The sequence below is a fragment of the Lissotriton helveticus genome, chromosome 1_1 (genome assembly GCF_964261635.1).
Source record: "Lissotriton helveticus chromosome 1_1, aLisHel1.1, whole genome shotgun sequence".
In the NCBI taxonomy this organism is placed as follows: Eukaryota; Metazoa; Chordata; class Amphibia; order Caudata; family Salamandridae; genus Lissotriton; species Lissotriton helveticus.
The window spans coordinates 1,409,350,082-1,409,374,708 of record NC_136057.1 but is presented as its reverse complement, the minus strand read 5'-3'; the positions used below and the strand labels follow the sequence as shown (position 1 = coordinate 1,409,374,708).

At 44.6% G+C, this 24,627-nt stretch overlaps 1 protein-coding gene across 1 annotated transcript in view; it reads left to right on the top strand.

Annotated features, from left to right (window-relative positions):
- GCDH (glutaryl-CoA dehydrogenase) overlaps positions 1-24,627 on the top strand; it is a 216,747-nt gene that overhangs the window by 87,772 nt on the left and 104,348 nt on the right. The window contains exons 3-4 of the mRNA XM_078684804.1: positions 13,655-13,690; positions 16,511-16,651. Of these exons, the coding sequence (XP_078540930.1) occupies positions 13,655-13,690; positions 16,511-16,651 (177 nt within the window). The remainder of the gene's footprint in view (positions 1-13,654; positions 13,691-16,510; positions 16,652-24,627) is intronic.

Sequence of the window (24,627 nt, the reverse complement as noted above, 5' to 3'; positions counted from 1 at the left end):
GCAGATGCCAAACCCGTTAATGTATCCTCTATAATCAAAGTCCCCGAGTTGTTTTTATTGGAAATAAGTTGTGGGGTCATACCTTTTGCCTTGGTGTTCAGCGCGGGCCGATCTGCAGCGTCTGTAGCAATCGCCATTGCACTCGAGGAGATCTCAGCAGGAGGAACCACAGTAGGAGCCAGGTCGGAGACAACTTTGAATTCAAGCCGATCGCTATGGTCTAAAATGACGTCTCCGGCTTCCAAATCCTGTGTCGAGCCTGAGTGAGTACCCAGCTGTACGTCCTTATTGCAGGCTGAAGGGAGCTTCGGTGTTGTTTTTACCGCTGAACCGTTCGGGGTTCTGCGGAGCAGCTCCACTACTGATGGTCCGGGTGAAACACCTGGTTGTTTTGCAGATTTTGACAAGGGTCCTGCTACTGATACTCCCGGGTCTCCATTGCCGATAGATGCAGGGGCCCCTCGTTTGAGTAAGAGCTCCTTATCTCTAAGAGCTTGCTTCGCCGCCCTAGTTTTTGCAGCTGCGGCGGCCACCGCCGCAGAGTTCTTCGGGGCCATAGCAGCAGCGTGCACGGGAGTCGGACCAGCAAGCAAGTGAGTGTCCGTTGGTGCTGCGTTTACGAGCACGGCTCTAGGAGACCTTAGAACCCTTAGCACAGCAGCACCAATTAGCGAGATGACGAGGGATAGCTGCGACTGCAACACAGTCCTCCCTTCGTCTAGCACCTCTGCGGGTTCCGCCGCTCCCATGACAAACGCCAGGTACTTTATTTAGTTATTTTCCGGCGTGATGAGACTCGCAGGATGAACATCATAATGAATATTCTCAGCCTCCGCTTATTCCGGCTCGCCCCCTTCTCCGCACGGTCATTACTGCTAGCAGCGGTCAGAGTCCATCTCTCAGCGGCTAGCACGCCGCCGCCATCTTGCCATTCTATCGCCAATTAACTCTAACTATTAATGTTAAGGGTAAATACACCCAACTTTTTAAAGATTCAGAAATTTCTTTCTCTATTTTACGTAAATTTATGTTAGGTATAGCATTAATGTCCTGAGTACTTTTTATACCTAAGTATCTCATTTCCTTTTTTAGTTGAAGAGAACAGGCTGTATAATTCCAAGCCATACACTCAGTTTTTGATTGGTTTATCTCATATCCTGAAATATTGCCAAACTGCTCAGCTAAATTGTATATAATAGGAATAGTCTTCTCGAGATCTGACGTGTATACCATGATGTCATCAACATATAATGAAACCTTTTTTTCCCAATTGCCGAATCTAAATGGGAGAATATGCTGGTGTCTCCTTATGCTTTCTGCAAAGGACTCAATATATAAATTAAATACCATCGGCGAAAGGGGGCATCCCTGCCTTGTGCCCCTTTGCACTTGTATTGAAGAGGAAAGATTGCCATTTAACAAAATTCTAACTGTTATTGCATGATAAATGGCTGAGATAACCCTACAAAATTTTTCCCCAGATTTGTTTTCTCTAATACTTTAATTAAATAAGTCCAATTGACCCGATCAAAAGCTTTTGTTGCATCTAGCGTGATAACGGCCAATGGTAAATTGTGAACAGTTGCAAGATCAATAGCGCCAATCAGGTTGTAGGTTAGATCTTGAATACCTCTTCCTCTAACAAAACCCTTTTGGTCCTGATGCAACAAACCACTCATTTTTTTTATTTTTAAAGAATTTTTATTGCAGCAGGAATATGCGTATAAACAAGCCATCAATGCAGGCAGTATCGTATAGTCATGGCATAACAGTTCTGATAAGGAAAACGTATTCTAACACGGCCATTCAGCTCACACCCCGGAGGTCGAGCGGCAGTACACAGTAGTTCAGTAGTCGCTAAAACCTGCCATGGCATTCACATAGAGCTATTTCTCAGGTAGGGCATACGGCTGCGTTTCTAACCTTCCTATTCTCCCTGCACCTGTTCCAGAGAGCATTTGAACAATAACAAACAACTTCCCCCACCGCCCAGACCCCCCCTAAACCCTATCATCCCTTACCCCCCTAACCCCCTATCCCACTCCCCTCCCCCACTCCTCTCCCCTGGCGTGTCAGAGGTCCACAGGAGCAAGCCCGATTTCTTCGCGGGCACAGCAGGTACGAGCCCGACAATCACGCTTAAGTCGTAGGAAAGTGCAGTCAGCACGTGGGGCGCGGGGCGATCTCAGGAGGGGTCTGGGCTGAGCACCTACCCAAGCCACAGTGTCTAAGGCCCAGGGCTACCTGCAGGAGAGTCCTCGCGTGCAACAAACCACTCGTAATACCATTCAACCCCTCTGCTGGTTCCACTCCGGTCACTGGCTAGTGACTTTGAACATTGTCCCCTCTGCTTTCAGGTCCTCTTCTTCCTCGATCCACCCATGGGTCGCACCGGACATCTTCCCCTTGGTCGCCTGCAGCATCTTTCTTCAAGGCTCCATTGACTTCGACGCGGAAACCCGACACACTTTGACACCTATGCACCCGCAGCCCGTGGGTGAGGTAACAAGAGCATTTCGGTGCTCAAGGGTAGATTAACTCTCCTAGTGTCCAGATTTCCAGTCGTTTTAGTCCTAGATAGTAAAGACTGTCCGTACTTACCTTTTTCGTAAACTGTACTGTCCATTGACTTTGTTCCGCATCCTGCGTGTGAGTTCACACTCTGCACACGAGCTCCGTGGGCCTCCTATTACTTACCTGTGGTTAGGATAGTGTAGTCCCAGCGAACCTACAGCCTCTGGACAGCTCCATTTCTTCTATCGATTTCCTTATACCATTTACTTAGTATATAGTTTGCCGTGCCCCTAGGGCACCATTGTAATTTTGTGCAACTTATCGTATTTTTCCTAAGTGATTGTCATGTGCTTAGCCCTCTGACCTCATAAAGAGTTCAGAGGTGTTTTGTTATAAATAAATATACTGTTTATTTTCATAACAACCTGTGTGGTGTCCTTTCATCTGGTATTCAAGGGGTTATATGTGGTAAAACAGCTGGCTTCACATGCCAAAAGAGTTTAGCCTAAGACTGCTTCGTCCATGCTACCATTAGGATAGCTGGTCTATAAGGTTGACTTACAACCAATCACCATAAGGGTTGTTTGGACTGATACAAGGTGATCACTAGAACTAGTGAGCATCATATATCAGGCCAACTTCTCACATTGGTGTGCAGCGGTTGGGATTTGAGCTTGCTGTTGTTTTTACCAAATATAATCTTGAAATATCATTTGAAAGATCCCATAAGGTACCATAGGTACATATAACAAGCTTAGAAATACTCTGAGTTCTACTGTACCAGCTGTTGTAGTAGAAAGGGCCTAGCACACCCTGACTACAACTCTTAGCAAGGGATCAGTAGGAAAACCCATAGTGTAGGTAAGTGCACCACTTACACCTCACTAGAAAGCATGTCTACCACAGGAGAGGCCTCAGTGACTCCCCTTGTGGTTAGTGACCCTCCACAGGTCCTTTCCAGATATGCAGCCCTCAGCTTCCAGGAGATGAGACAATTTTGTACCTCCAGGAAACTGAAACAGGGTTCTAACCCTACCACTCCCTTTCTGTTAGGTCTCTTAGAGACATATGATGCTAGAAGGGCTTCTAACACAGGCCCCTCTAATCCAGATGGGAGCATGCCCCCCTTAGAAGGTGAATGAGGTGATCCAGTCTCCAACCTCCCTGAAACAGAAAATGTAGATGGTAGAGAGGAAGGGGACTTATCTGAGGATGAGGCAGACAATGGCCAACCTTTAGTCAGCAGACTTACAAGGGCCAACTTAGACCTACATAGGGAAGGAACTGGGGGAGCCCCAGTGCCATCCACAAGCAGGTCTAACCTTGGGGTCAGAAGAGATAGATCTCAGTCTAGGGACTCCAATAGATCTGTGCACTCCCATGCCTCTCATGCATCTGCTCAGAGGAGGATGACTTCCCCTCAGAGGAGAGAGCATGAGGCAAAGATGAAGGAGGCTAATCTGAGGATTCAAAGGGAAGAACTTGCCCTTGCCAAGGAGAAACTTGCCTTTGCTAGAGAGCAACAGTTGAGTGGGTTAGCACCCACTGGTGGCAGCACTATCCCAAGGGATAAAGACAGGAGTTTTGATAATAGACACCTGAGTAAAATAGTGCCCTCCTATAAGACAGGAGATGATATCCACAAATGGATAACTGCTTTGGAGAGGGCCTGCAAAGTACAGCAGGTACCCCAGAGTCAGTGGGCAGCTATAGTGTGGCTCTCCTTTGAAGGCAAAGGTAGAGATAAGCTCCTCACTGTTAGAGATGAGGAAGCTAATGATTATCAAGTCCTGAAAACTGCACTGATTGATGGGTTTGGCTTAACAACTGAACAGTACAGGTTGATGTTCAGAGACACCCAGAAAACTCAGGCTCAGGATTGGACTGATTTTGTTGATTGTGCCACTGAGGCTTTAGAAGGCTGGTTACTGGGAAGTAAAGTTACTGATTACACAGGATTGTATAATCTAATTATGAGAGAGCAAATCTTAAATAATTGTCAGAACCAGTTGTTGCATCAGCACCTGATTGACTCAGATCTGACCTCTCCCCAAGAATTGGGACAGAAGGCAGACAGATGCGTCAGAACCAGGGTCAAGCAGCAGAACCAGAACCAGGGTGGTGGCCAAAAGAAAGCAGACCAAAAGGGTAATCAGAATCCACAAAATGACCAGAAGTCTTCAACAGGACCCCAACAACCTAAGGAGGGTGGGTCCCAGAATCCCCAAAAGAAGAAGACTGATGTACCAAAGAAACCATGGTGCCAATACTGTAAAAGTAAAACTCACTGGTTTAGTGAGTGCACCAAGAAAGGCCAAGTTCCTACCACTACTGTCCCTAAGACACCTGCACCCCCTAGTACAGTTAGTAGTGGTAGTGTACCTCCCAAGGCTATAGTTGGGTTAACCCTGGGAACTGAGGTGGGTTCTGACTTAGTCAGAACACCTACTCAGGCTGTTCTTGTTTGTACTGGGGACATGGATATGACCCCTACTGTAAGTCCCAGTACCCTGGGCAAGTACAGGCAAACGCCTTTAGTTAATGGAAAAATGGCTCAGGCCTACAGGGACACATGTGCCAGTGTCACTATGGTGACACCAACATTTTTGGACCCTGATCAGATCATGCTAGGTTCAGACTACCTAGTGACCAATGCTAGCAACGTCACTACCAATCACAGTATGGCAGTTGTTAACTTCTCCTGGGGAGGGGTAACTGGCCTCAAAAGGGTTGTAGTTAGTTCAGACCTCCCAGTGGATTGTCTTTTGGGCAATGATTTGGAATCCTCCATGTGGTCAGATGTGGAGTACAGGACTCGTGTAGAAATGTTAGGTCTCTCCTCACATGTCCTTGCTGTGACCAGGTCACAGGCCAAGAAAAGCCCAGCTGAACAAGTGCTGGATCCTGGAAGAATGGACCAGACACTACCCAAGAGAAGGAATGGTAGGGTTAAGGCAGAGCCTTCCCCCCTGCCTCAGGTTGAGGATCAGCCCTCTCAGGAGGCTGACCCAAAGACCCCAGAAGGAACTGTCCTAGAAGAGCTTGAACCTGAACAGGTTGAGTTTCTTGGGACAGGGGGACCTTCCAGGGCAGACTTGAGACAGGCACAATTAGACTGTTCCTCTCTTGAAACCCTCAGACAGCAAGCTGCTGCTGAGGCTGCAGGGAATGCTACAGGTGCCCACAAAGTATATTGGGATGAAGGACTCCTATACTCTGAGGCAAGAGACCCCAAGCCTGGTGCTACCAGGAGGCTGGTCATCCCCTTGTCTCTCAGAGGTTTCCTTCTCACCTTAGCCCATGAGATTCACCTTGCAGGACACTTAGGCCAGAACAAGACTTGGGACAGGCTTGCCCCACACTTTCACTGGCCTCACATGTCTGAAGACACTAAAGAGTTTTGTCGCTCATGTGTCACCTGCCAAGCCAGTGGCAAATCAGGTGGCACCACAAAGGCCCCCCTTATACCACTACCTGTGGTGGGGGTGCCCTTTGAAAGAGTGGGGATAGACATTGTTGGACCAATGGACCCCCCAACAGCATCTGGGCACAGATTTATACTGGTGGTAGTGGATCATGCCACCAGGTATCCAGAAGCTATCCCCTTAGGACCACTACAGCTCCTGTTGTGGCCAGGGCCCTACTTGGAGTTTTCTCCATAGTGGGGTTTCCTAAGGAGGTTGTCTCTGACAGAGGTGCAAACTTCCTGTCAGGATACTTGACTGCAATGTGGAAGGAATGTGGTGTAAATTATAAATTTACCACACCCTATCACCCACAGTGCAATGGGCTTGTTGAGAGATTCAACAAGACCCTAAAAGGGATGATAAAAGGGTTACCTGAGAAGCTTAGGCGAAGATGGGACATCCTTTTACCCTGCCTCCTGTTTGCTTACAGAGAGTTCCCACAGAAGGGGGTTGGCTACAGCCCTTTTGAGCTTCTGTTTGGGCATCCTGTAAGAGGACCCCTATGTCTTGTGAAGGAAGGATGGGAGTTACCTCTCAAAAAGCCTAAGCTTGTCATAGTGGACTATGTACTTGGTCTCCACTCCAGGATGGCAGAGTACATGGAGAAGGCATCCAAAAACCTTGAGGCCAGCCAAGAACTTCAAAAAGCTTGGCATGACCAAAAGGCTGTCCTAACTGTTTATCATGCAGGACAGAAGGTGTGGGTGTTGGAGCCAGTGGCCCCAGCAGCTCTCCAAGACAGATGGTCTGGACCCCATACCATTATTGAGCAAAAGGGAGAGGTCACCTACCTGGTGGACCTTGAAACTCCCAGTAGCCCCCACAGGGTGCTTCATGTTAACAGGCTCAAGGCATGTGTCGACAGGGAAAACATGGGCTTGCTCATGGCAACAGATGAGGGACAGGAGGAAGAGAGTGACCCTCTCCCAGACCTGCTCACTCAGAACCCTGATGATGGGTCAGTAGATGGTGTAGTCTTTTCTGACAGCCTCTCTGAACATCAACAAGAGGATTGCAAACAAGTTCTTCAATCCTTTAGACAAATGTTCTCACTGACACCCAGTCAGACAAACTGGTGCACCCATGAGGTGGACACTGGTGACAGTCTGCCTGTCAAGAGTAAAATCTACAGGCAACCTGACCACGTCCGGGACTGCATAAAGAAAGAAGTACAAAAGATATTGGAATTGGGAGTCATTGAACCCTCAGAGAGCCCTTGGGCTAGTCCTGTAGTTCTAGTGCCAAAACCTCACACCCAGGATGGTAAGAGAGAGATGAGGTTTTGTGTAGACTACAGGGGTCTCAATGCTGTCACTAAGACAGATGCCCATCCAATACCTAGGGCAGATGAACTCATAGACAAGTTGGCTTCTGCCACCTTCTTGAGTACGTTTGACCTAACAGCTGGTTATTGGCAGATCAGGTTAGCTGAGGATGCCAAGGCCAAAACAGCATTTTCTACCCCAGGAGGTCATTACCAGTTATGGTGATGCCCTTTGGTTTGAAGAATGCACCTGCCACTTTTCAAAGGTTGGTGAACCAAGTCCTCACTGGGCCTGATGACTTTTGTGCAGCATATCTAGATGATATTGCTGTCTTTAGTTCCACCTGGGAGGATCACCTGATCCACCTGATGAAAGTTTTGGAGGCCCTACAGAAAGCAGGCCTCACTATCACGGCTACCAAGTCCCAGATAGGGCAGAGTCAGGTTGTGTACCTGGGCCACCTTGTGGGTGGAGGCCAGGTTCAACCCTTGGAGAGCAAGATACAGGCCATAAAGGACTGGGCTCCTCCAACCACCCAGACACAGGTCAGAGCTTTCTTGGGCCTGTCTGGTTACTATAGGAAGTTTGTCAAAAATTATGGGTCCATTGTGACACCACTTAATGACTTGACAAGCAAGAAAATGCCAAATAAAGTTCAGTGGACATCTAGCTGTCAGAAGGCATTCGATGACCTAAAGCAGGCCATGTGTACTGCACCTATTCTCAAGAGTCCTGACTACTCCAAAACCTTCATTGTCCAAACAGATGCATCTGAGTTGGGTGTGGGAGCTGTTCTATCTCAACTGAATATTGATGGTCATGACCAGCCCATTGCTTTTATAAGTAGAAGGCTGACCCCTAGAGAGAAACGTTGGTCAGCTATAGAGAGGGAGGCCTTTGCTGTGGTTTGGGCCCTGAAGAAGTTGAGGCCATACTTGTTTGGAACTCACTTCAAGATTCAGACCGACCATAAGCCCCTCTTATGGCTAAATCAAATGAAGGGTGAAAACCCCAAACTTCTTAGGTGGTCCATTTCCCTACAGGGATGGACTTTACAGTGGAGCACAGACCAGGGACTGACCATGGCAATGCAGATGGTCTCTCCAGGTATTTCCACTTAGAACAGGAAGACTCACCTGGTCAAGGTTAGTTTAATGTCCCTAAGTTTGGGGGGGGGGGGTTATGTAGGAGAGTAGGGTCTGCAATCCTATAGTCACCCCAGATTTTTGCATTTTGCTTCACTGGTTTATGACTTTCCCTGGCTGTGGGCCTGCTAATCAGACCCACAGCCTCGCTGTTCTCTCTCTAAATTGACATCCATGTACTTTAGGTGCATTTACCAATTGGTATTGGGGTACCTTATCAGCCCCTGTATAAGCAATCGCAATGGAGCGCACACCGCTAGCCCCTCCTCCGGATCTCCCCTCGGGAATTTGGTACATGGAGTTCTTGAGTGGTTCACCCATGTGGGTGCAAGTAGGTACTTGTAAAACTGATGATCTCTAGACCCGATACATGTCCCGGGTTTTTGGATATCGCCCGAGACATGGCTCGGGTTTCGGCTCAAAGCTCAAGGGAGCCAATTTGTATAAGCAATCACAATGGAGCGCACACCGCTAGCCCCTCCTCCGGATCGCCCCTCGGGAATCTGGTACCTGCGTGCCGGTTCTGGCATCGAGGCCTTTGACTGTTGTGTGGCGGCCTTCTCTTCCACCCCTAACGATCTTTCTCTACTGATGAGGGAAGTTATCCCGAAACCCGAGACATGTCTCGGGCGATATCCTAAAACCCGGGACATGTATCGGGTCTAGAGATTCATCAGTCCAACAAGTACCGACTTGCACCCACCTGGGTGATCCACTAAAGAACTACAAGTACCAGAGTCCCGAGGGGCGACCCGGAGGAGGGGCTAGCGGTGTGCGCTCCATTGATGACTAAACCTTATCAGCCCCTGTACAGTGTACCTTAGGTACCCAGGGCATAGGTGAACCCAAGGCCTTCCAGGGGCTGAAGCATGTATTATGCCACCCCTGGCTTGCCCTCTAAACAGACACAACTGGCTGGTAAGACAGCTGGGGCAAGGTGGTGTAATCACCCTTTGCTGTAGATATAGTATACCTATATCTAACCCTAAAATGGACACATATCCTCCGATCAGTCACTCCTATGGCAGGCCTTATCAATCCTGAGGGCAGAGTGCTTGGAATTATGTGAGGTGGTGCTCTGGCATGAGCTGAGCCCGTCTGCAGCTTGCGGAACCAAGTCCTAATAGCTGTTCCATGATAACGCTATACCATATACTCTTAAGTGCATTATCATCCTCGCGGTTGAATGCCAACTTTGGTATAGCATTATTTAAACATGTTGAGTAAGGTGTCATACGAATTGGAATACTACCCCCTCGCCAGTTCTGGCGACGGGGCTAGCATTCCACCCTTCTAGAGGGACACGACATTTATGTAACTGTGAACCACAGTTAAAAGTTAACTCGAGCCTCAGCATCACAAAATGGATGCTGCCACCACAGACACAAGTCTGACCTTCTGCTGCTGGGAGTCCTTCCAGCGAGGGAGGCTTGGACAAAGGGTTTCCTGCCTTGGGAGGTGCTAGCACCACCCCAGACAGGATTTTGTGTATTGGGTAGGACCGGCCTGAAAGGAATGAGACATGCCTGGGGCACACAAGGTGCCCTGTGCATACACCGGTTCAAACCAGTCGCTGGGGCACCCCTGCCCCAGCTCTGGCGCGAAGCCGGACAAAGGATAGGGGGTGTAACCACCCCGTTCCTGGTCCCACCCATGGGAGGGACCTAGTCGTAGTCCAGCCCCCCTTTAGGAGAATAAAGGTAGGAGCTGGTCCCATTCCAAATTAGATTATCCTGAACAACTTTTACAAGAAGAAACTCTGGACTTCGACGTTCTGCTTCACAGAAGACTGAAGAATCTCCCTTGTGGGCAAGGAGTGTCCACCCTGCAACTGCAGGCACCATCAAGCGTCCAGCGGCTTCACTTTGTCGTCTTCCCTCGAAGATCCAGACTTCAGAGCCCGACGAGACCCGGATTCCCAGACCTCTCCGACCTCAACTCACATCTGCAGCACAACTGAGAACCGTAGGTGCGCCGAGACACGTGGGACCGGCCATCTTGAAAGAAACTGCACTTCGCTTCCAGCACGACTTCCGAGGTAAACTCGACCAAGTGCTTTGGGGATTGAGAAGCCCCAGCCCCGAGCAGCCCCTGCACCGAAGACCAGCCCTCCAGCATCCACGAGATCTGCATGGGGCCCTTTTGCTTGGTTGCTGCTCGACGCGTTGTCTGGTCACTTGCCGGCTGGCTAGTGACCTCCTAGACGACGATCCTTGAAATCTTCACTGCTGGTCTGGTTGCTCCAGACTGGCCCTTGCTCCCCTCCAAAATAGGAGCACCCCGGACTCTCCTAGTCCGCACCAGACGCCTTTTCCACTCACCGCGTGGGTTGCCTTTGCCAAGGCCTGTTGACGCCGAATCCGGAACAGACACCGCCGACAGCGAGAGCCTGCGTGGGACAGCACGGGCCTCCATCCTGGTCGTCGAAGACACCTCCTGGTCCACGTGGCAGCAGAGTCAAGCGTCCACTCTTCACCTGATCGCGACGACGACATCTGGTTCCTTCCTGGTTCCACTCCGGTCACTGGCTAGTGACATTGAACATTGTCCCCTCTGCTTACAGGTCCTCTTCTTCCTCGATCCACCCGTGGGTTGCACCGGACATCTTCCACTTGGTCGCCTGCAGCATCTTTATTCAAGGCTCCATTGACTTCGATGCGGAAACCCGACACACTTGGACACCTATGCACCCACAGCCCGTGGGTGAGGTAACAAGAGCATTTCGGTGCTCAAGGGTAGATTAACTCTCCTAGTGTCCAGATTTCCAGTTGTTTTAGTCCTAGATAGTAAAGCCTGTCCGTACTTACCTTTTTCGTAAACTGTACTGTCCATTAACTTTGTTCCGCATCCCGCGTGTGAGTTCACACTCTGCACACGCGCTCCGTGGGCCTCCTATTACTTACCTGTGGTTAGGATAGTGTAGTCCCAGCGAACCTACAGCCTCTGGACAGCTCCATTTCTTCTATCGATTTCCTTATACCATTTACTTAGTATATGGTTTGCCGTGCCCCTAGGGCACCATTGTAATTTTGTGCAACTTATCGTATTTTTCCTAAGAGATTGTCATGTGCTTAGCCCTCTGACCTCATAAAGAGTTCAGAGGTGTATTGTTATAAATAAATATACTGTTTATTTTCATAACAACCTGTGTGGTGTCCTTTCATCTGGTATTCAAGGGGTTATATGTGGTAAAACAGCTGGCTTCACATGCCAAAAGAGTTTAGCCTAAGACTGCTTCGTCCATGCTACCATTAGGATAGCTGGTCTATAAGGTTGACTTACAACCAATCACCATAAGAGTTGTTTGGACTGATACAAGGTGATCACTAGAACTAGTGAGCATCATATATCAGGCCAACTTTTCACACTCAACACTAATGTTACAGCACCACGATCAGATAAATGACCTCCTAGATGTTTCACTTTCGTCACCCAAGATCTCAGGGTCTCACTAATTTAAAAAAAATCTAGCCTAGATCTATGACCGTACTTCCTATTTTGAAACGTGTAACCTCTCCTACCTCCCTCTGTCTCTCCATATATCTGTCCACCCTAATTGCTTCATCGTGCTCTTCAGCAAAGACCTCATTTTACAATTTTGTGATGCTCTACTGTTTAGGAATCTATCCAATACAGGGTCCAAGACTACATTGAAATCTCCTGCAAGTATTAAAGGATCTTGAAAAGACAGCAACTGAACAAAGAGATCCTTCAGAGGAACTGTATCATCCAAATAAGATAAGATATCTAGATAAAATCTTAACACTTTCCTGATATCCAGCATATTAGAACCTTTTCTGATGGACAAAAAGAGTTTTGAAACACAAGTTGGAGAATGAACAGATTAACATTCAAGTCTGAAATTCACTTGGGAAGGAAGCCTGGATGAGTTCTCATAACCGTTCTTTTCTCATAAAAAAGTATATGATTTTTGAGAGCGTAAATGTTTGCATTTTTCTAACCCTACATCCTGAAGTGATCACCACAATAAGGGTAGCTTTCAAGGTAAGGTGCTTTAATTAAGCTTAATGGATAGTTCGAAAATTGGTGGTGCTTAAGCCATGAGAGTACTATAAGTATCTCCCTGCAAGCCTGATTGGAGGAAATATTTTTTGATTCATTAAAAAAAATCATTAGTTATAAAGGCCTGAAAAAATAGTATGGAGGAAGTTTCTAAACACTCCGCTGCAGATGCATCTTATTTTTAAAAGTCTACAGCCCTGACTTTGCCTACAATTGAATCTCGTTTCTACTCACAAGATGTCATCCTAGTGGATGGATGTCCATGCAGTCTTGAGGTAGCGTTCGATAACCATATTATATGAGCTGAAGAGCCAGGTTGCCAATTGCAGCAGTGGTGTCTATTTGAAGTGATACTCTAACTTAGCAAAAAAAAGAAATTACAAAAAAAATCATTAATTTGATCATTGGTAACTACTCAGAGTGCAGTCTATTTTTTAAGTTAATCTGTGCAATTACCAAAGTGGGCCAACCATATGGCATAGACAAGCTAAGAATGGGGGAAGCCATTAGATCCATAGCAGACTTTCAGAGAATCACTCTCTAGGTCAGTGGTGTCCACTTAGGGTTGCTGTATGCATGAGCAGAGGGAGGATTTTCAGTCCCATAGACAAATATAGGCCATTTTCAGGTTAATTCTAATAATTTGGTACTGCACTAGGAATTGTGGTATGGCTGCAGTCTTACATCGCAATATAGAAGTACTGGCCCTGGGTTTATGTAAATATATCTGGTTTTATAAGAAATGTGTCTTGTTGCAAAAACTCTCAACATAAATTAACATGATGTGGAAATCCTGATGGTCTTTCGCAGACTGAACACTCCAAGACTACTGTTGATGCCCCTACTTCAAAATATAGATTGCTGTTTTGCTGAATATCTGTGATCATGAGGCCCCTTTAGAAATCTCGCTCATTGGCTGACAAAGTTGAAGTTAAAGTGGCACATATCTGTCCGTAACTTAAATGAAGAGTTTCTGCCACGAATCATCCAAACTAAAAGTGTGAATTGCTGCTTTTGCATTCATTCTGAGAGCACACCACTTGATAACAAATTGGGGATGGTGAGTTTACAGCATTCAGATTTGTTATGGAGATGGATCTTTTCTACTGCAAAACTAATTTAAAGAAAAACTTATATAATTGAATATCAGAGAGGTGGAATGAATAAGTCTCCATTTCTTACACTGAATAGAATTTGTCATTAAAGAATTAACAAAAACATGTTGTGTTCTTTTATACAGAGGCCCCATCTGTAACTCCTGCAAAATCCACTAAAGGTATGGATCTGCTTTTTTTCATTGTCTTTGTTTAAGAAGTTAATAAATAGCACATTTTAATGGGCACATTTGTTTGTAACTGTGATGCTGGTTGGTTGGACCTCAAGGGAGGTGGGGATTGAGTTGATCACCTTGAGTCGTGTCCCTTAGAACAGAAGTGTTAACGTTAATTGCTTTAAACAGATGTGTTTAGTGGTGTGCCAATGACACTACTCACCTGCGTTCTTCTTGATAAAGATGGAATAATTCAACATATCATGTGGAAGGTAGTCTCTAAGAAAAGGGTACATACATTTTTACAAACATGAAACATGTTGTTCACTACTACCACATTGTTATCATCTGCTTGATTGCCTAGTCAAAGTTATTTTATCATATATTATTTGTAATGATTTGTAAGTATTTTTATTTGTTAATGTGAAATCCATTTTGTTAATTGCCTCCACCCTGAAACAGGAAGTGGCATCAGCTTCTGGACAGGAAGTGAGGTGTCTAGATCAATTACAGTGGCACTCGTTCACAGATATATATTCCATTTTCTTGGTGGAAATAACAGTAAAGGGCAGCCTTTTATAATGATCCTTTGTTTCTGGAACGTTAACGCTGCACTCAATTTTTTGTTTCAAAAGTTGGGATAGTCTTTCGAATGGTGTACAACCTAAAAAGAATTTAATACAAAAAAAGTTAAAAAGGATTTAGATGGGAAGAATTTTGTATTGGTGAGTGGAGCAGAAGCTACAGCATTATTATGAGGGACAACAATATGTAAAACGTGTATGCTTCTTGTAACGTACGTTACAAAAATACAAGTTAGACTGTAGTGTGAATGACCTTGTCCAAGTACCTTCTCTCCCTCCTTTGGATAACGAACTCAGTATCTATGACATCACAGAAATGCGCTGCTGCAAAAAATGATGGACGGAATGCTGAATGAGTCAAACATTCACTTCCAGTCAAGAGATCTGGGATAAATCCATCATTCTTTTTCTCACTATGCCACCCCAGTTTGGACCCAGCCATATGCAAATCAGTCTTGACCCTGCTCCTCATGAGAACAGTTCAGCCCGAACTGCCAAGCCGGGTCCTCCCTGGAACGGTAACAAGCATCCTGGGACGGGTTTCGGGGTAACATCCCTCATCAGCCTGGAGATATATTTTGGCACAGTTCAGCATTCTGTCCATCAGTTGTTCTTTTTGCATTTATCACAGAAATGCTGTCATTCTATTTCGTGTCAAACCATGTCTTTGCTGTATCCTTGGTGACATTGTCAACTTATATCAAAAGTAGGGGTTAGACCTGTATGCATAGTCCAGCGCTAAGCTCAAACCCTCACAGCCAGTAACCCTTCTGGCTTACAGAATACAAGTACAACTCCACTTAGAGCATATTTCAGGAAAAAGCATTCAGTTGGTATAAATGAGAAAAACAATAGAGTACCAACGTTTACACAAAAATATGATTTTATCACAAGAAATTAAGATTAAAATTCTATTAAAAATAGTCTTATTCCTGAAGTTACTAAGGATCTGCTTCTACAAACAGATAGACAATGTCGTCTACATTGTTCTGATGAAGTCCACACAAATCAGAATACATTTCAGAATTTCAATTGATATGATTATAATCAACGTCACACTACTGTAGCTCATCTGTAGTCCTTCATGTCCACATCGTTCTTATACAGTATTCTTAACTTTACATTCCTTGAGGTCAGCACACATCCAAGTACTTATCAAAGGATATGATCATAGTGCAGCACAGAACCACTCATAGTTCGTGCCAGCATGTTTCGCGGCATCAAGCTTTTTTTCCATGGAACGTTGGAGTGCTTGTATTTTTTGCAGAGAAATTAATTCAAGACACTAATACTAATATGATGAAAATAGGTGCCTAAAACGTAGCAGAACATGGACTTTATTTGACTTAATACATTTTGATTTTTAGAGCCTATATGTAAGACAGAGCCACAAAAAAGTAGCAGGATGCCGCGAAATGTGTTGGCTCGATCTATGAGTGTCTCTGTTTTGCGCTACAATCATGGTACTTGAGCATGTTGTGAATTCAAGGAAAACAAAGCTAAGAATACTGTTTACTCACCATGTCGACCTGAACACTTTGGCTTGATTCATAGTAGGTTGATGTATGATCATATAATTTTACATTTTGAAATGCATTCTGATTTGTGTGTTCAGAATGTTAACTAACTAGCAGTCTTGTCGAAGGAGATCTTTAGTACAGTCAGAAATAAGATTGTTTTAAATACGTTTTTTATCTTAATTTATTGTGAATACAAACATGTTTGTGTAATATTTGGTATGGCTATGTTTTTCTCATTTATACCAATGTATTGTTTTTCTTTAAGGCAATATACTCTACTTAGAAGTATTAGTGTTAACATGTTTGGTTACCTACCTGGAAGTATTGGAAAAGTGGCTTGCATGAGGAGAGTCTTCTTGAAAAAAGGTTGTTGCTTCAAAGACATATGCCGCTATACCCTAGCGGACGGCAATCACATGCAGTCGCACTTACGAGAGAAACAGAACATGTTATTTTAAATGACAACCTTTAGGAATATTCTGTTAACTTAATGCAGTATGCGATCTTACATTTGGACCTTACAACATGGCATGAATGTCAGTTATGGGACCTAGTCAATAAGCGAGTACATCGATCACTCAAGATTTAACTTATTTCTATGATTAAATCTATGATACAGAATTACATGAGCCCCATCCTGAAGCTCTGTATATATTTTACAAATAATCAGAATGCTGGACATGGTATTAAAATGTAAATACAATTCTCTTCTTTTCCTGCAGAACGAGTTCGATTTGATTGGCGGGACCCATTGCTGTTGGAAAGTCAGCTGACTGAGGAGGAGGTGATGATCCGAGACACATTTCGCAGCTACTGCCAGCAGAAACTCATGCCGCGGATTCTTATGGCCAATCGCAACGAAGGTACAGAGAAAAACAGACAGCTTTGTTACATCACATGTAACTGATTGGAGTTGCTCACGTAAGTGTGTGTTTGTAGGAGGTGTAGCTGTAGATCAGAGGCTATGCATACTCCCGCCATCTTGTGTTGGGTGCAGACATTGAAAGTTGTTTTTCTTTGCAGTACAATTTTGGTCTTGGGATAACTTATGATTGCTCCCTGAAGCTCACAATGCACCAGGCAAAGAGTCCACCTCAGATTGTTTTTTTTACTCGCCATCAGATTCAGATATATTCCTTTGGCTCCCGGATTGTCAAACTGCAGTCAATAGGCATTCAGTTCCAGGAAGTGGAATCTACACAGAAAGGAAAGACCCACAACTGACGATGCTTCAAATTCTTCTGGGACCAGAACGTTTCTTTCGGTGTCAGGTCATATACGATTAAGTTGTGGATAGGTGGATTATGGAGAATATGCTCATTACATTTTGCCCTGAGTGTAACTCTTAAGTCCCCGTTGTCGGACCATTACTAGGTTTCCAGTTTTTGCTTACCTTGGGACCATGAAGAATTGACCTTTTCGGCGTATCAGGCCTTCAACAATTAAAATGCTTCATACTACAGTTGAGGATGTCGGTGGGTGAATTACAGGATGAAGTGTCAGCATCCTAGAAGCCTGGCACTGGTCTTTCTTGTCAAAGAAATTGAGGGGACCTACTCAGAAGGGGAAGGCTATTCCAGAATTTCGGGGGAGGAGTCTGCAACCAGACTGGAGTCTCAAAACCCTCTGCTCATTTGACAACGAGGAACAGTAGCCTTTGGGGACTCGAGACAAACCTGCATCCAAGATACAGACTGCACAGAAGACACTGATACCTCACTCACCACGCTCTGGCGGTCAATCGAACAACAAAAATCTTGAGTTCACCCTCAGCACATCTCTCAAGGTAGTCAGGCTTTGAGCCCAGAAAAAATGTCGCAGAGGCTTCAGTAGTTGGCTCCGGTCACTACCCACAAGCACGCTCGGCACCAAGAGCACATTTAGACTCTGCAGGTCTCGAGCCAAGCACGTAGCGTGATCTCTTTTCAGCACTGAGCTTGAAAGCCTCCCCGACCACAAGGCATCAAAGTAAACACAGAAGCCAGCTGAAAAAAGGATTTTGATGCCAGCCTCGATGCCAAGTGACACAACACTGGTTATCGAGCTTCTGGAATAACCTGACAGCAGGCAACGGATGTCTATATCCACCCCACATCTGGGAAGAGTCTGGCTCAACCTCCACAAGAGGAAGGCGATCTGTGCCTGTAAAGAAAAGAATACTCACATTTTGGCGAGCCTATCTGTGAAGAGCTCAAACTGTTGTCTACAAGACGAGGAAGCAGACATTCCCTCATGTGACAAGAGATGCACCACCTCCAGACAAGGAGATAATCAAGATAGATACTGCTGGAATTTTTTTTTGTAGGTGCTGCAACGCATAGTATATGGCCAGTTATGTGGGCCTCCTCTCAAGCTATGACAAGTAACACTGGGAGGAAACATTTAGCAGGGGAAAATCATCTCCAATGCAAATACCCACTGTGCATTGAATGCGGCACACGCAGCATCAAGGGTGATGAACATGTGTCATCCCTAGAAGGCATGCCTGGCCCCGTGTGTCCAGATTTCATCCTGAAGTCTAAAGCACGTCATCAACGTCCCATTTGATTTCGAACACCTGTTGGGGGCACAGTTAGACCCTATGGTGGCAAAAAATCAACAAGGGCACAGACATAGCGAAAGCCAAGAGAGCACTCCAAGTAAAAACTGGCAAGTCTAGATTTCAGCTACAAAAGCTACAATGGGGTGCAAAAGTTGCAGGAACAGAGCCACATTCAGGCTTCCAGCAGAATCGGCCTTTTCAGCAGAAACCAACTCAAAAAGCCTACATCTCCAGTAGCTTCAAGGGCAGTGACAAAGCAAAAGGCAGAGGCGGTCCAGAAAGAGGCATCTCCTCCTCCAAGCAATAACTTATCCACCATTTCCCCCAATCACACAATATCTGTCAGGGAAAGAATCAATTACCCTGTCCACATTGGGAGGAAATAACCACATTCAAATGGGTCCTATCCATTTTCAAGCAATGCAGCTTTGAGTTTCACACCACCCTACCAAACATCCCACCTCACAGTCAGTCAATCAGTCAGTCAGTCAGGAACATCAAAAATGGCCGCAAAAGAAGGTCCAAGCTCTACTCAGCAAGGGTGCACCTTAACTGGTTCCCTCACTCCAGCGGTGTCAGGGATTATATTCTCTATTCTTTCTCATCCCAAAGAAGGATGACACCCTGTGTCCTGTCCTCGAAAGCATCACACAACTGTTGGATCACTTCAAACGAATCATCCTAAAGGACACCATTCTGCAGCAGTGCACAGGAGATCATATGATTACATGGCAACACTCAATCACAGGGTCGCCTACTTTCATGTCCCCATTCTTCCAGCATATTATTGATAACTCAGGTTTGTGGTAAGTGACAGCACTACCAGTTCAAGTTCTACCATGTGGAGTCACAACAGCCCTAAGAGATGACTAGTGGTTATCACAACAGATCTACAATACAACTTCATTTATCCCTTTCCGTATCTGGACAACTGATTGAAACAAGCATTGGCATAGCCAATAGGTCTCGCCTTCGGGGCCTTATAAGTATTTAGTTATGCAGCACAATATCCTTCGTGCAACAACATTAACTGTTGCATGACTAAACACTTATAAGGTCCCAAAGGTGAGACCTATTGGCTATGCCAATGCTTGTTTAATTCACAGCAACTATAATTTCCATGGAAAAAACGGTTTACTCAAAAATGGTTCATCAAATCGATCAAAACGATCAGCATTTTCCATAGGGTTAAGTCAAGACAAGTGATATTAAAAGCACACAAGACAAGGACACAGAAAAACAACATATAATCTTTGTTAACATATTTTTACTGAGTAAATTATGTTTGGCAAAGAACCAACAAGTAAACAAATGATGGAGAAGGTTTGTCCAATGAGTAACTTATGGTAAATAAAATAAATTTGGTACCATGTATTTTACAGTTCCTTTGGGACCTTATAAGTGTTTAACTATGCAACAGTTGATGTTATTACCACCAAGGATATTGTGCTGGAAAACTAAACACTTATAAGGTCCCAAAGGTGCGACCTATTGGCTATACCAATGCGTGTTTCCTCTTTCAACGCGTGCAGCATTCTACTGCACGCATTGAAAGAGGAAAATGCCTGTAGTGATTTTTTTTGTGCAGGAAAGTGAGAGAGATTGAGAGATTTAGAGAGAGACAGATTTAGAGAGAGAGAGAGACAGATTTAGAGAGAGAGCGATATTTAGAGAGAGATTTTGACAGGGAAAGATAGATTTAGAGAGAGAGAGATTTAGGGAGAGTGAGAGAGAGAGAGAGAGAATGCAGCGAGGTGCAATTCTTCATGCTGAACAGATGCAATGCTGCCGACAGTACGCAATACTCGTTGTCTTTATACCTGTGACATACTTTTATTATGCCCATACGTTTTTCAGATTTGCAAACATAACGAGGTTATGATGCTCCGTAGATGCACAGAAATTATAGAACTGGTGGAATTGACAGAAAGGTATACCAAACTATTCTGAAAATATTCAAAGGTATTTTGGGAATTCCATAGCGCATTATGTGTAATGTTTTGGCAAGTTGTTTACGGCCCTATCTAGGCGCAACAAGGGCATTTGCCGGCCTAGTGGGCTCAAGTGATATTTGCCTCTACTAATAGTTGCGCTTCTTTACTAAGTCGGATCGTTTTTTTAGAGCATTCACTCACTCTCTTCTTTCCGTCTCTTGTATGATGAGTTCATGCATGTGTATTCGTAAAGCACAGCCATATACCAAGAAACGCGTGACTATCGCTTTTCAAGCAGTATTTTAAGAGGGGATTTACAATGGCAACCTACCCAGACAATATGGTGGTGATGTATTTAGACAGTGCTTAATTTGAGCCGGTGGTTGAACGTGGGGCCTACTGGCATTCATTCTAGGGAACCTATACTTATTTTTCATCATCAGACCGTGAAATAGAACAGTGAGAGAGAGAGAGAGAGAGAGACATAGAAGGGTAAATAAGGAGGAATAGAGTGACGATAAAACAGCAACGATGGGAGAAAGCATGGATTAAAAGGAACCGTGAGGAGATAAAGGGGCGGAGGTTCTGGTGGTGGAGGAAAAGCATAAGGCGGAATCCAGATAAGCACCGCTGGATTCGGCAGCTCCAACATTCAGCAGAGGGGCTTGGTTTCCGAGAAAACTTGGCGCACTGGCACTAATTATTCAGCAAATTAGGCATGTGTGTGAGGGATGCATGAGCTCATATCCGCTTTAGACAGTCCGCACTATTACAGTCGAAACCGCCTAGAAGTGGGATCAGAAGTGGAGAGACATGTGGAGAGAAAAGGCAATGAAATGAGCTACATGCAGACAAACCCGGGAGTGGTGCGTGCGTGCGCGTGCAGTCTGCTCTGGGCAAAATCACTAACGTTACTGCAACCAAAGAAGCAATCCACGGAGGGCATGGATTTTGGCAACGATTACACATGTGGAGAGAAAAGGCAATGAAATGAGCTACATGCAGACAAGCCCGAGAGTGGTGCGTGCGCGCGTGCAGTCTGCTCTTTATGGAAGCACATACACATGCTTGAGGCGCGCCCCTGCTCGGTCCTGCAAGGTGGATGCCGCCACAAGCACGAGTATGTGCTTCCAAAAAAAGCAGAGCGACGGCTAAAGATCCTCCTATGCAGCGCATGCGCAGGCGAGACCTAAAGAGCACCGCAGTTACCAGCAAAGCTAAGCACACACTCAAAGCACCATGTCACTACTGTACAAATTAAGGGTGACAGTCAATGCCAAAAAATCACATCTCTGCTGGCAGAAATTCCAACCCTTCTTATGGGTGGGATTAAGCTCTAGTACATGCAAAAACTATCACAAGAAGGAGAAGGTCATGGCATTTCATAGACTCCTTCCCCTTTATCAGAGCCAAGTCATTTATCAGTAAAATGTTCATGACATTGTGGGACATGAAGGCTTTGTGCATTCTTCTTGGTAGAACAAGAACTTGTCACTGGGAATATTGTTTGTAGACCCTCGACAACCGGTAACCATCTCCACAGATGCCTCACTTGAAGGGTGTGGAGTGCATCCAGACAGTTTCACAATTCAAGATGCCTAGATGCGCTGATACCCTACCTGATAGATAAGGGCCTTACTGGAAGATATGCAGATTAATGAATCAGCATAAAATAGTTTAGGCATATGATTAATGTAAATTAATCTGCAACACATGGCATTTTATCGTGGCAGAATTTGTACTCTGAGGGTTACTATGCAAGGGAGAAATGTGACATGAGGGTGGTACATGTGGTCTTATTTTATGGTTGGAAATGTTGAAAATTGCAATAAAAAGACATTTAAAAAAAGATACCTGAATGGGACGGCGTCAGAAAAAGCATATACATTTCTTAGAGGTAAAGCAGTCTAAATGGAACTCAGAAAGTTCTTATACACAGATTTGAATCAGAACCTTCTTATACACAGATTTGCAACAAGACTGTTCTATTGAAGACAGACGACATGATTGCAATATGCTACATCAAAAAACAGGGAGGCACTTGCTAATCTCAACTGTCAACATTGTCGTAGCTGTTTTGCCATTGAGAGAATGAACATGCAGACCAGCTTAGTAGGATGCATCAACAAGTGGGAGATTGGTCCCTAAGTATTTCAAAGTACTTCAAGAAATGGAAAACACCCACAGTTGATCTGTTCGCCATTGCAGAAATTGCCAAATGCCTAAGCTTTGCCTCCAGGTAACCATCTACAGCCCATGAGTAACACACTATCGATGAATTGGTCAGGGACATTTGCCTATGCTTTTTCTCCCCTACCTCAAATCCCATATGTAGTCCTAATGTTAAACCAGGTGTTCATGATGCTTATTGTGGCTGCTCCAACATAGGCTTGCCAGCCATAGTAAATAATGCTGTTCAAAAGTTCTGTGCACCCACACCACAGATGATCCTTGCAAGCAGTCCTCCTCGCACAGCATTAGGATCAGCTCAGATATCCGAATCTTAGGGGAATTAACCTTGCAGTTTGGCATATGAGGTCAATGAGTTTGGTTATTTACAGCTCCCAGAGGAGTGTATGCTCATTTTGTTGGAAGTTTGAAGACCAAGCACTCAATCATGTTATGCAACAAAATGAAAACGATTTGCCCGCTTCTGGATAAGTAGGCAAACACACACGCTGCACACTGAGATCTAGGACATTATATGCTACCTGTTAAATGGTACCTGCATGCATGCAAAACATACATAGTTGTTTAAGAGCATCACAGTCAAAGTCATCATTACGGGTCTTAAAAAGGTTATTCCTCATAGAACTCCGCTGGTCCAAAACTGGGAACTCAATGTAGTCCTTGCAATACCTTGGGGATCTTCTTTGAGCTATTAGCTTTGTGTCAAATGCAGCACCTTTCATGGAAAGCAGCTTTCAGGTAGTAATCACTGTGAACCCTGTCAGTGAAGGATCCTTTTACCAAGGTGTCCTGAGGATGAATCCACATTTCCTGTCAAAAGTTATTTCTCAATTCCATGAGAATCAGACCATTGAACTGTTTTTTTATTTCTGCAGCTTCATCAGGTTCATAACGCTGGAGTTGCCCTAAGGACTAATCTACATTTCCTACCTAAGGTTATATCCTCATTCCATGTCCGTCCATTCACTGACATGCCGATTTTCTTTATGCAACCCCAGACAGTGGGGGAAAGGTATTACATACATAAGATGTGAAAAGAGCTCTAGTGTATTACATTGACTGTATCAAATCTAGCCTCAAGAAAAAACAACTGTTGTTTTGCAAAACCATCCTCAGGAAATCCCATTTCCTCATTAGGTCTTCTAAGACCGATAGTTAAATATATTCAGGGATGTTATGATAAAGCCAACTTACTGTTCATTGCAGTGCCTAGAGCACATTCCACTCACAAAAAAGGACCTGCAATGGCATTCCTAGGAAACATACCACTCTTGTATGTCTACAAAGCTACTAAGTAGTCCACACACTTTGACAACACAACGGGTGAGGGACGACAGACAACAATCTCAAGAAGAGCAGACACTTAATTTCAAACATGTGCCTCATCCAGTCACAAGCAACCGGTTTAGAGGAAGAGCACTGCTTCATAGTCTATGCAAAGCATGTGATCTACAGCCACACATGCAATATACTGTAAAATGTTACTTACCCTGTAACTGTTTGTAGCTTGTAGTGCTGTTAATTCATATGTGCCTTCCCACCTCCCAAGATGCGAGCAAGTGCTTCAGATATTTATATAACATACATTATATGTATATGTATATTTAGTTACAATGCAACTGTATACTTGTACTGGTCTGATTTGCTATTCGCCATTTACCTCAACTCGTATCTTGAAGCGAACAAAACACACTCTGAGGTGGAGTCTTTGTCCTGGTGCTGTAGGAAACCCTGTTTTATGGTATTTGTTTTTAACATTTCCATCTGTATTTATCCATCTTAATTTTCTTGGCTATCTATTTGTCTTGAGGTTTGTGAATAAATGAAGTTTTGAAATTGTCTTTTTTCCACTTGTATTGATACACATGCTTTCATACTTTGATGCCTGTCACGCTTTAGCATTGAAGCATCCAAATATAACATAACAATACACCCACAGATAAATATTAGCATAATACAACAAATATTTGACATTATCCTTATTTAAGGAAATATCATCCTGTTTTATTAACTTCCCATGCTGTCTGTCTGCTCCACTGTTGCCCTGAAATTCATGAAAGACAGCATGGAGAGTCACTCAAAAGAAGACCAATTTCTGTATAATTCAATTCTTTTTCTAAAATGCAGACCATAACACATTTTCTTCTGCCTGTATGTATCTATCAAATGCAGT